Source organism: Callospermophilus lateralis, chromosome 3 (genome assembly GCF_048772815.1).
Source record: "Callospermophilus lateralis isolate mCalLat2 chromosome 3, mCalLat2.hap1, whole genome shotgun sequence".
Classification (NCBI taxonomy): domain Eukaryota; kingdom Metazoa; phylum Chordata; class Mammalia; order Rodentia; family Sciuridae; genus Callospermophilus; species Callospermophilus lateralis.
Window position 1 is genome coordinate 193,654,749 of NC_135307.1, and position 12,524 is coordinate 193,667,272.

A 12,524-nucleotide genomic window follows, 5' to 3' on the forward strand; every position below is an offset into this window, starting at 1 on the left:
CACTCATTAAATCTTTACAAAAACCCTACAAGATCAATATTAGCTTATTTTACAGATGAGCAAAGGAATGCACAGAGAGGTTGAATAATCTCATCTTCCTCCAACGCGGCAGGAGGACCACAAGGTCAAGGCCAGCCTCTGCAATTTAGCGGGGCCCTAAGTAACTTAGCAAGACCTTGTCTCAAAATAATAAAAAATAAAAAGGGCTGGGGATGTGGCTCGGAGGTAAGGCGCCCCTGGGCTCAACCTCCAGAACAAATAATAATAATAATAATAACAATTATTATTATTATTATTATTAATCCTGTCACTCCTTAACACACTTAGATGGCGATCATCCCAGCACTTAGAAGGAAAAACGGCTCAAAATGGCTCACTGTTCGCCCCGCCGGGCTCTGACCAGTGCGTTGGGGGGCGAAGCGTTCGGGGTCCCAGATCGACTCCCGAGAGGAGCAGAGGAGCAGAGCCCCCGTCTCCCTCCGGAGGCGCTAAAACAAAGGCGACCGCGACCATCACCGACAACTCCCGGAGAGAACCGAGGAGGGGGAAAGAACCGCGGAGAGAATTGACGCGGATGGGCGAAGAGCACGGGGCGGCCACAGGAGCCCAACCCGAGACACTGAAGGCTTTCAATAGGGCCGACGGTCGGGAGGCGGAACCACTCCCACCGGGCGGAAGTGTCCGAGGGGAGATGTTGAATGGAGGAAGAGGTCCCAGGATTTCCGGAGCGAGCGGAAGCACTGCCCGTACTTTCCGGAGAAAGCGGAAGCGCTTGGCGCGTCTGCGCAGAAGAGCATCATGGCTGAGGGTAGCGAAGAACCGCCGCCAGAGGTAGAGCCGCTGGCCGCCGCCCGGGAGCGGAGCAGCCGTTTCTTGAGCGGCTTGGAGCTGCTGAAGCAGGGCGCCGAGGCGCGTCTGTACCGCGGCCACTTCCTGGGCCGCGCGGCCGTGGTGAAGCACCGCTTCCCCAAGGGCTACCGGCACCCGGTGCTGGAGACGCGGCTCAGCCGGCGGCGGACCGTGCAGGAGGCCCGGGCGCTGCTCCGCTGTCGCCGTGCAGGTGAGGCAGCCTGGCTCGCGGCATGCGGGGACCCCGAGGTTCCGGGGCCTGGGCGAAGGCGGCGGGAGGAGCCCAGCTTCCGGCCCCGTTTGCCTTAGTGTCTTCCTTTTCACTGCTTGCCTCGGCCTTGGGCAGTGTTCTCTTTTCGTCCCTGTCTTCGTTAGTTCTTGTTGTCGTTGTTTGGTACCAGGATTGAACTCGGGGGCACTCGACCACCGAGCCACATCTCAGCCTTTTTGGTATTTTATTTAGAGACAGGGTCTCACTGAGTTGCTTAGCGCTTCCTCATTGCTGAGGCTGGCTTTGAACTCGTGATCCTCCTGCCTCAGCCTCCCGAGCGCTGGGATTACAGGCGTGGGCCACCGTGCTTGGCCCTCTCTTCATTAATTAAGATTTCTCATCGTCTCTCACCCACGAGCATTTGTCGCGGAGCCTTCGACCTGGTTCACATCTCAGCTGTGCCACTGTTGATTGCTCTAGGTTGAGCACCTTATTTAACCTCCCATGCTTCAGGCTCCGTGTTTGGCCGTTTGAATTGTGCATTATTATCCCTTCATTCATTCATTTTAAGAATCAGATGTGATTACAAGTATTCTCCGTGGAGCCAAGCTCTCTGGCTGCTTCTTATGGAGACTTTCAACAAGTTAATCTGTCCGCCTGTTCCCTCTCCTGTGAAGTGCAAGTAGTAGTAGAGGTGTCCATCCTAGATGTTGTGACCATGATACTAGGTATATGCCATATTGTATGTTTGAATGTATGCCTGACATAGCTCTCATGAATGTGTGTGTGTGTGTGTGTGTGTGTGTGTGTGTTTATATAGATTTTTTTTTGATAAAGCATCATCATGCACCACCACAAACATATCCTCACATGAGAAACTGAGGCTCAGAGAAGGGAAGTAACTTGCCCAAGGTTTTCACAGCTAGTAAGTGGTCCATTCCTCTGATTCAGCACTTCTTGCTTTTTTTTTTTTTTTTTTTTTTTAATTAGTACTTTTTAGGCACCCAGCGTACATCAGGATATTGTTAAGATTTGGGTGATCTGGGAAAATTCATCAGTGCAAATGTAGGTAAATTGCTGCCCTTTTAATGAAGTTATTGGTTCCTGTTTTCTCCTTTGACCCTTTGTATGATGTAAGTGCCATTAAGCAGAGAACATGGTTTCCTTGTTTGCTCCTGTATCCCCATTGACATATCTCTAGTTTCTAGATGTGCCCTGAGCATGGTTGACATTCAATAAAAATTCATTGAGTGTACTGCAGTATTGTTTTATGTTATTATAGCACAAACTGAGGCTTGAGAGAAGTTAATGTAACTTTAAAGTACACAGGTAATAAGGATGGGAGCTGGGATTCGAACCCTGTTCTTTTTGAGCACAGAGATGAACCTCTAAGCCAGCCTACTGCTTGGCCTGTTTGTTTCCTTGTCAGGTAGAAACTGCTCTGGCTGGACCATGAGTCCCCTTTTAGATCCTTTTTTTTTTAGGAAGTTAAGTATGACAAATGAAATCTAGTTATAAAAGGTGACTTAGGAGAGAAAGCTTTGACTTCTCTAAACTTAGCTGTGGGTGGTCTCAGCCATAGTTCTGCAGTGCTTGAGCAAGGGAACTTCCAGATAAGTTGTACCATTTTCTGCGCCATTCCTAAATTTTTTTCTAAAATAGATACAAGCTGAAAACTGACTCAGTCTTTGAAAATGAAGGCTATCATTAAAAAGAATTCAGCCCAATAACGACTTGCGTATTGATTGCAGGGATATCAGCCCCGGTTGTCTTTTTTGTGGACTATGCTTCCAACTGCTTATACATGGAAGAAATTGAAGGCTCAGTGACTGTTCGCGATTATATTCGATCCGCTCTGAAGGCTGAAAAAGCTCCCCACATCTTCTTCGCCTTAGCCAAGGCAATTGGGCAGGTTTTGGCTCGAATGCATGATGAAGACCTCATTCATGGCGATCTTACCACCTCCAACATGCTTCTGAAACCCCCCGTGGATCAGCTGAACATTGTACTTGTAGACTTTGGGCTGAGTTTCGTTTCAGGACTTCCGGAAGATAAGGGAGTGGATCTCTACGTCCTGGAGAAAGCCTTCCTTAGTACCCACCCCAACACTGATGCTGTGTTTGAAGCCTTTCTGAAGAGTTACTCCACCTTCTCCAAAAAGTCCAAGCCAGTGCTCAAAAAATTAGATGAAGTGCGCCTAAGAGGAAGAAAGAGGTCCATGGTTGGGTAGAGCTGTGTGAACACCACTCAGTTAAGCTGTTTCTCAAAGCAAATTTGAGAAAATGCTCCAAATGAGATTAGGCTTAATAAAGGTGTTGAGATATTTTTAAGTGGTCTATGGACATGCTTGTCAAGGGTCACCATTATCATCTGTAGTTCTGTTCTCAAGAGCTTATGTAAGACGTGTTCTAGGCAGAATTGGGCATATCAATTTAATCTGGGACAGACTTTCTCCCAAACTGACCTGTATCCTTCATGTGCATGTGGGTAAAGGAGGGAACCACATAATGAGAACTGTATTCTCTTTGATCCTTTTGGTGAGACCCAGATAAAGTCTCAGTTGGGCATGGTGTGTATCAGCCCTCCAGCCCGGTGTGGCAGTAGTTATTATTGTGTACATGATATATTTGACTCAAAACCACTTTAGAGGAATATAGAACAACATTTTAAAAGATGAAAGAGTCATATAGACTAGAAAATATCAGTGTATTACTTTATGAAATGTGTTTCAAGTATATATTTAGACATAGTTTAAACCCATCACAGACATATGCTAGGTTTGTCATAAATGTATTTTTTACATATTTATGTTTTAGTTGTAGCTGCACACAATACCTTTATTTATATGTGGTGCTGAGATTCAAACCCAGGGCCTCGCACGTGCTAGGCGAGTGCTCTACCATTGAGCCCCAGCCCCAGCCCTAAACATATTTCTTTTCGAGGGTCATAGTGAAAAGATGAAAAATGCTGCTTAGCCCCAAGTTTTCATTTAAAAAAGCAGACTTAGAATAGCTTTGAAAATTTAGGTAATGTTGTTTTCATTGCTCTGTGCTTTTATGGTTACCTTTCAATTAAGACAATTGACTAACGTGCCTTTAACTTTGTATAGATGAAAAGCAAGTTGATTTCTGTCACAGCAGAAAGTCGAGTAGCAGTGATGAGGTGGCTGTGAGTGGAGCTTGTGGAATCTGGCTTACGGAGCGGGAAAACTGAATTAACTCAAAAGTGTCAGTAACTGGCCTTTAGCCTCCCAGCCCAACAGCGGGTGTGGGTGTGATGGAGCACTGTGCCTCCCGCAGGGTCCAGTCAGCAAGCATGTCCTGTGTGCCTGCGACCAGTTGGGTACTGGGAACAACTGTGAGCAAAACAGACAGCCCCTGCATGCAGGGAGTAAGCATTCTGCAGGGACCAGGGCCATGTCTGTTTGCTCACCCCGGCCAGTGCCCACCGAGTGTGCTGCACACGGGCCCGTGGCCAGGAGTGAGTGAAGACTCCCCTGCTGGGTAGCTGCGAGTGGCAGAGGAGCACGCTGCTGCTTACTGCTCCAGGCGTTGTGCCAGCTGTTTCCACACTGGATCGAGAGCAGCTCTAAGCTGTCCCCATTTTTCAGATGGGAACTGGCTTAAAAACAGGCAACTTGTCTGAGGTGTGATAGGGAACAAGAGGTACTTTTAATTTGGGGCACAATTCCAAAGGACTGTGACTCTTTTGCCACCAGGGGTCGCAGTTACCAGTGTCATCCCCTGCTCAGGTGAAGAGCTCCCTCTGCTTTCCTCCCTCCTCCCCTCCTCTCCCTTCCTCTTTCCCCCAGTTTCTCCCTCCCGTTTCCCCTCCTCTACTCCCCTGCTTCCCCCTGTTCCCATCTGCCCTCCCTTGAACTTGCTCCTTTTTTCCCTACACACCTAGCTTAGCATTGGTATGTGGCAGGCACTGGCTGTCACTCAGGACAGTGGTGGCCTGGCTCCTTCCCGTCACCTCACCATTTCCCCACTTCTTCACTTGTTCTTTTGCGAGGTATTTAGCAAGCGTTTGGCTGCGCCCAGCTCTGCTAGATCCTGAAAAAGCTGCAGTGGCAGGGACGGTCCCACGGCCCTCTGGAGATCCCTGACCCTGCTGTGCTCTGTACCCAGTGGCTCTCTGGCTGGTCTCCCAGGTTTTGCCCTGACCCCTGGTTCTTCACTCAGTAGGGAGAGGGACCCTTTTAAACCAGACATGCCACCCCTCTGTCCAGAGGTCTGATGACTCCATCCTTGTCTCCTTGCTTACCCATTGCACAAGTTGGCACCCCTTCGCCACAGTGTCCTCGTCCTTGACCTGAGCTGAGAGCAGAGCCTGCTGTGTGGGCCTGCTGTGAGCACATCTGGCTCAGGATTCCCAGGATGCAGATACAGTTGGGTGTGTAGGTTGGTGAGTCACACATCAGTGACCCACACCCCGGGTGACATCCTGTAGGAGAATCAGTATCTGGGACTGAAATCTTGAGAAACACCTTATTGAACATGGAGCAGTGACACCACATAGAATGACCGTGGTGACCATGAGGACCCTTTGCTGACAATCCCCCAGCAACGGCCAAACTGCAGAGATTCCCCCGCCCCTTCTCCCTCCTGTAATCTCCCGAAGCTGTCAGGGGAAGTCAGGCTCCAGTGTCACTGGGTCCCTGTGCAGGTTGTCCCCAGTAGCCCCGTGTTACTACTGAGCTCCTCTCCTGCCTCTTTATTTCCTTCAGTTGGTTCTTTTCTTACATTTTGGTGCTGAAACGGGGGACTGGAAACTGGCATTTGAACTTCCCACACGGGCAGCCCCTCAGGTCTTCCCTTGACCTTGACCCGGTCTCCTCCTTTCCCTTTCTCATCCCCACTTCCCTTCCCTCTGCAGATCCAGTAGGGACAACTCATGTTACTAGACCTCCACCGCCATGGCCATCGCCTATTGGGTGAGTGATCCCCTCCAACTCCTCTGGATTTCTGGAATCCCTGCCTCAGTTTCCCTCTCTGTGGGCACTGTCCCTCTGACAAATCCCATCACTGGATGAGAATTCCTGCCACACTGGTGGCAGTGACTTGCGTTCTGTGGGGACGCCCATCAATCGCCTGTGGTTCCATTGGTCCTTCCTGGAACATCCCTGTCAGTGCTCCTCCCTAAGGTGTCACCCACAGTGTGGGACCCCTCCGAGCCCACTGCGGCCACCCATCCCACTCCTGTTAAGGTCTTCGTACAGTGGGCAGGGGCTGCGGCTCTGGGGCAGAGCACTGCCCGGCACGTCGGAGGCCCTGGGTTCGTTCCTCAGCATCACATAATAAACAAAATAAAGGTATTGTGTCCACCTACACACACACACACACACACACACACACACACACACACACACAGATTTCCCTACAAGACCCTGTCTCTTCCCCTTGCAGATCCCAGTGTCTTCTTAGTCCCCAGGTCATTGTTTCCTGGCTTCTCCAGACTCACATTCTTTGACTCACTGACTCCTCTCAGAACACCCCAATTTTGACCATTAAAAAACCCTTCCTTGAAGGGGATCTGGGCCTCACATTGGTGTCCACTGTGAGCACCAGTATCGTGAAACTTGTGGAGCACTAACTGCCCCTGCCAGAGCCAGGCACTCTGGAACAGCGAGCGGTGTGGCTGTAGTATCACGCATATTGCAAACAAGCAACTAGGATACAGCCTCTTGTGCCCCTCTGTAAGCCTAGATGCACGTCCCAGATTGCTGGACCCCAGTTGCAGTATTTCTGAATCAAGACAGACTGAGCTGAGAATTTGCATTCCTAGTAAGCTCGGTAGTGCTCGGACTGCTGTTCTGGGAACTACTGCCCTAAACATCAAGGTGTGTCATGAGAAAAATGGGAACTGGTGCTGGGAGGGCAGGAAGCAATTGTGATTTCCTGTGCCCATTTTACGGATGAGGGAGCTGAGGCCCAGAGATGCTAAGCAACTTTCCCAGAGTCAACAGCCTGCAAATGGTAGAGATTGTGCCAGACATTATCTGTTGCCTAAAAAAGCCATGTGGCCCCTCTTAACCTCTTTGGACAGAGCCCCAATTTGCCCAGGGGTGTGTTAGGTGAAGCTCAGATTGGTCCCTGATGGACAGGTGGGCATGTGACCCCTTTTTGGTCACCAAGACTAGACACAAGGGCAAATCTGTAAAGATTGCTTCTGTGAATATGTTACATGTCATGGAAGGTCTTGAGAGGGGCGAGTTCACTCCCTGCCCTGACACCCCCATCAGTGATTCCTGCTTTAAATGGGGTGTCTGAGGTTCAGCAGATGTCTGGAGACCATAGGCCACCTGGGAGGTCAGGAGTGGAGGACGATGGGTAGGGAGCCAGGCAGGCAGGAGGCTGCACTTAGGGAGGCCACAGCCTAGCTTAGAGTACATAGAAGCCAGCAGGCCCACCCAGCCAGGCACAGACCCCAGTCCCGCATAGCTCTGCTCGTTCCGGGCACCTTGTTGCCTTTCCTGGTCAGGCCAGGGCATTGGGGACCACAGGCCCCTCTGCTTAGATCAAAGTAGCAACAGAGCCATTAAGGCTCAGATCTCCTCTTCAAGGACGGTGGCGGGAACGCTGGACTGGATGTGGCCCACTCAAGGCCTGGCCAGTCTCTGCCCCCAGCTGTCCCTGAAGGTGGGGAGAGGGCCCAAGTGAAGGTTTGGTCTGAGCCCGTGGCTGATGACCTGGACATTGTCCACTGGGTCCACAGGATGTTCATTTCCCAGTTGCCAAGTTAAGCACTCACAGTCCAGAGCCCTGACTTGTCTGGAAAGATTGCCAGGATCCAGCTGCCCTGGGCCTGTCCTGACATTGGCCTTGTAAAGGGGCTTTGCTCACCCTGTCCCCACTCCTCCAGGCTCTCCTCCACTCAGGCCGCCTGCCCGTTCCTGTGCGTGTCCTCCTGTCCTCTCCCTGTGGACTTAAGAGGGAGGGTGCTCTTGCTCTCAGACATCTTCGCCTCCACACTGCCTCTCCCTGCAACACTGGAGTTCGCAACCCCTAGATCGACGGTCAGCATCTTCTCCAGGGGCCTCCAAGCTGCCTCTAATCTCAATCATCCAAAACAAACCCGTGGCTCCAGCCCTTGCTCTCTGCTCCCACCACCATCTGCCCATCTCGGCAAAAAACGGTGGGAGAGCCAGTGCCTGGACTGAACCTGGGCGTTCCTCTCACTTCCATCTTGCACCCCCGACCCAGACCCGCTGAAGCCCACTCAGCTTTACCTGCAGAGGGAATCGGAAGGTAGGAGACTGGCTACCCTTGAGGCGGGCCGTGCAGCGGGGGCTCCTGGAGACTTCTGGGAGCGTGGAGGTTCTGTTTCTTGAGATCAGAGCTGAGTACGTGGGTGGATTGGTTGGTGAATTTACTCAAACTACCCTCGTCTACACGCACCTCTCTGCATTGGTGTTACATTTCTAAGTAGAAGTCGTGTGTAAACAGCCACACGCCCCTCCTAGCAGCTGCAGAGTCCCATTCAGTCCAGATTTGGACTCTGTCTCTCCTCTGCAGGACACTGTGGTGGTCCCTCCTCACTCAGGGCCACCCCAGCTCTTACCCTTGTGGCCACTGTCTGCTCTCAGCTCTGCCCCCCACTCTCAGGCGGGATGAGCCATGCTGGGCCCCTCGCCCTCTCCCAGCTGCAGCCACGCCAGAGGCCTTTGTGTTTTCTGTTCCTTCTGCCTTGGGACACTGTCCCCACGGTCTTCTCACGGCTGCTTCTTTGGTTTCCTTCAGCCAATGCCAGAGGCATTCTGCCTGCAAATGCCTGGCAAACCCCCTGTGAATGAGGAAAGACCCCCAGCCCCCATCTGCTCCCCAGCTTTATTCCCTGGATCATGGCGACTTGCGGTCCCTTGACTCGCCTGCTCTGGTACTTACCATGTAGGCCCCTCAGCCCTTGGTCCTGGGCAGGGAGCCCTGTTTGGCCCACTTCTCTCTCCCTGGTCTCTAAAATGGCACCTGGAATGTAGCAGGTGCTCCTTTATTGGATTGGGCTGGATTCCCTCTTACACACCCAGCCTGCGCGCTGGACACAGTCAAGAGTCCACTTGAGCCTTCCTCTCTCTCTCTCTCTCTCACACACACACACACACACACACCCTGTACATACACACACACCCCCCGTACACACACACAGCCGTTCCCATGCCCACACGCGTTCCTCCTACCTAAGGTCTCCTCTGCTGGAGGCAAAACAGAGCGTGCTCCCAGCCAGGGGTTTGGAACAAAAAACACTCAGAACCCTGGGGGTCTGATGCCGATCAAAGGCCGCTTCGTGTTTATAAACCTTCACCCTCTGCCCAGGAGAAAGGAGGGCAGGGGATGGCCAGGAACCCAGAGCTGTCAGAGCTCCAGGCCTTCCCCAGAGTGAGGAAAGGCCGGTGAGGCCAAGCTGCCTGGCCGCCCCCTCCTGGGGACATGAAGGGGGTGACTAATCCCAAGCCCAGCCTGAGGGCACTCTGCTGGGACCTGCTTCAACACCAATATTGCTCTTGGAGCTGCAGAGACCTTGAATAAAATGTCACATTGAAAGATGCTGACAGTGGCGCAGGGGAGAGGAGGAGCTGGAGGCAGGGCAGGGGGCCTAGAGATCCTCTGGGGAGGCAGCACCCCCAACTCTCTTCCCTGCCTGTTGTATTCTTATTCATAGTGTTAAAGTCAGACGGGATGCTGCCCGTTTTTCACACGTGTCTTGTCTTAGAACTATTCAAACGAAACCAGCAAAACTTTGGCTACATCACTGCTGCACCTCCAGCACCCAGATAGATGCCTGGTACGTAGTAGCTGCTCAGTCCTTGTTGATGAGTGGTACCCACGATTTTGATTGATGTTCATAGTAATCAAATATGATGTAAAGCAGGTTCAATGATTCAATAGGTATTGATCCTCTATGTCGCGTCTCTGTTCTCGGTGCTGGGAATGTGGCCAGGGACAAATGGGAGTCTTTGTTCTCATGGAGTTCATTCTGGGGGGAATCATTTCAAATAGAATCATGTTATGCAGAAAGTAAGAGGGAGGGGCTTGCATACAGGGTGAGCGTGGCAGAGTTGGAGAGAGCTGCATTTCATTGGACTGGGTGATCTTGGGGCCCTTCTGAGGAGGGCATGTTCGAGTTGAGACCTAAGTGAGGGGAAGGAACCAGTCACTGCCATGGTGGCAGGGGCTGGGGGAGGGTGGCCAGAGACCAGGCAGGTGGGCAGTAAATGAAGACTTGGCATGTTCCAGGAGCAGGAAGCAGGTCATGAAGAGTGCCGTGCACAGTGGTTGAGGAGGCACAGGGTCGAAGGACTGGGCAGGACCTGTCATTCACTGAAGCACCCAGTGCAGTGCCCGTCATACAGCACGCCCTCGGTCACCTGGCCAGGGAGTGTCATCAGTGCAGCAGAACATCCGCTCACCTCCCCTAGCCTGTTGTTTTCCCGTTTAAAATCATGGCACTATTTAACGAGGGGTTGATAGGTCACTGACCCCATGCTGAATGAATAAGCATGCAAGGGACGTGGAACAGTGGCTGGCTGTCCATTCACTGACCCTTACACAGCAAGAGCAGGTGACAGAGAACGCAAACATGCTAGCCCTGCACATCAGGCTCACACCATCTTCAAGAAGTGCAGAGGCTCCCTCCACAGCTCCAGGGGCCGCCTCTTGGCTCTGCCCCTTGGTGTGGCCCTCCTGTTCTCAGTGTCCCCTCCTGTTCTCTCTCTTGCTGTGTTCTCTTAGTCACCCTTCTCCCATCTTAAGGATAGGTGCGGCCTCCCGCTCTTCCTACCGTGGCCAGCAGGAGGCTCTTGCATTTCGACTGCAGCCCTTGGAACACATTTAGACACGTCCCTCCAGACCAGTGCAGTGAAGTCCTGAGCCCCTCCCCACAGGTCCTCTAGTTTGCCCTGGAGCCAGGGCTCAGGCCAGCCCTGCCCGTTGCTTCTTGCCAAGCACTGCCTCATGTGGGGCCTGGCCGCTCCGCGGATGCAGTCCAGCTGGGTGGCAGCGAGGCTCTGGACCAGCCCCTGGAGGGTGGCTGGGGAGGTGGAGACAGAAAAGCAGGACAGCACCGAGCAGGCCTGGGCAAGGGGTGTTCATCAGTGGCACTGAGGGCTTGGGAGGCCCTGGGGAAAGGGCGTGGCCTGTCCCCCCCCCCCATCTTTAAAGGGAAGGTGAGAGAGGGAGGGAGCGTGGCATTGGCTCTAGTTGGAGCATGTCTCTGTCGTTCTCGCATTAGGTTCTTCACTCAACAAAAATCGGTCTTCGGGTGCCTCCAGGGAACTGCCCGGTATTCGGGTGTGTGGGGAGAGCGGCATGTGTGTCCAGGGACCTTCAGTCCTGTCCTGCGCTGGCTGTGCGACCTTGGACAATTGTCTTAATCTCTGAGCCTCCGTTTCCTCATCTGTCCAGTGGGCACGCCTTCACTACTAGCAGATGAAAGTGAAGGTCAGCCAAGCCGCCTGTGTGCTGTGGACACTTCTGAAGAACCTTCTCCCACGGCCGCTTCCTTCCCACTGCCCGGGGGGATGTGAATGAAGGAGACCAGTGGGTCCAGCCTTGGAGTCAGCTTTTTACACAGCATCCCAAGGTCCAAGTCACGGGGTGGGGACCTTGTGACGTGCTTCCTAAAGGAAGCTGCAATTTTGTTAAGTGTTAGTGTCAGTAATAGTCACCTATTGCTGGGGAATAAGGTGCTCCGTGAAGTCAGTGGCAGGAGCGACCATTTTTTGACTCACAGATTATGCCGGTCAGACACTGGACAGGGCTGCATGGCGGGGGCTTGTCTCTGCTCCAGCACATCTGGCTTCCACTGGAGGCCAGAGACTGAATGGCAATCATCTGAGGGCCCTTCGCTCAGTGCCCGTTAGCTGGGTTGGGAGTGTGGGTCTCTTCCTGTGGCCCCTCTCTGTGTGGCTTTTCTGCCTGGTTTAATATGAACTTCAAATGTGGTGGCTGGATTTCAAGGGCGAGGGTCCCCAGACTGAGTGACCCAGGCAGGCACCGAGCCCTTGTGACTTAGCTCTGGAATCCCATAGCTCTACCTTTGCCGTGTTCTCGCTATTGATTGGAACGTCACAAGCCCCTCCCCCCATTCAAGAGGTGGGACAGAGACCCCCAACTCTCAGTGGGAGCAAGTGCGGATGCTGGTGATTGTCACAGGTACTGGGACCTGCACCATGCGGGGACCGCGCCGCCCTGTGTGCTGATTCCTGTCCTCCCTGTGAGCCACCCCAGTGTGCTTCTCCTCAGACCGAGAAACCCCAGCCAGCCCTGCCCAGAGATGCACAGGAGGTCAGCAGAGTGTCCGTGTGGCTTTTCCCCGGGGGGAGGGGCACTCAGAAGGTAGTGCCAGTGGAGCTGCCCGAGGGTGAGGGGAGCCAGCACAGGCCAAGTGCTGAGGACCACGTGTGGCTCTGAGCAGGCGTGGTCCCTGGGCTTGCCACTGTTTCAGTCCTGCCACCTTTGAGGCCCCA

General features: G+C 52.9%; 1 protein-coding gene across 1 annotated transcript; it reads left to right on the forward strand.

The window, feature by feature from the left end:
- The first annotated feature begins 797 nt into the window (after window positions 1-797).
- Tp53rk (TP53 regulating kinase) lies at window positions 798-3,390 on the forward strand. The gene is made up of 2 exons (XM_076849188.2): window positions 798-1,060; window positions 2,812-3,390. Exons 1-2 carry the CDS (start codon window positions 799-801, stop codon window positions 3,288-3,290), a joined length of 741 nt encoding a protein of 246 aa, XP_076705303.1. The 5' UTR covers window position 798; the 3' UTR covers window positions 3,291-3,390.
- Window positions 3,391-12,524: the final 9,134 nt, after the last annotated feature.

What these genes read in the sequence shown, in the direction of transcription:
- Tp53rk (XM_076849188.2), top strand. Translation starts at nt 799, where the DNA reads ATGGCTGAGGGTAGCGAAGAACCGCCGCCAGAGGTAGAGCCGCTGGCC. An exon ending in GCTCCGCTGTCGCCGTGCAG is followed by an intron (nt 1,061 to 2,811) that starts GTGAGGCAGCCT and finishes TATTGATTGCAG; the next exon opens with GGATATCAGCCCCGGTTGTC.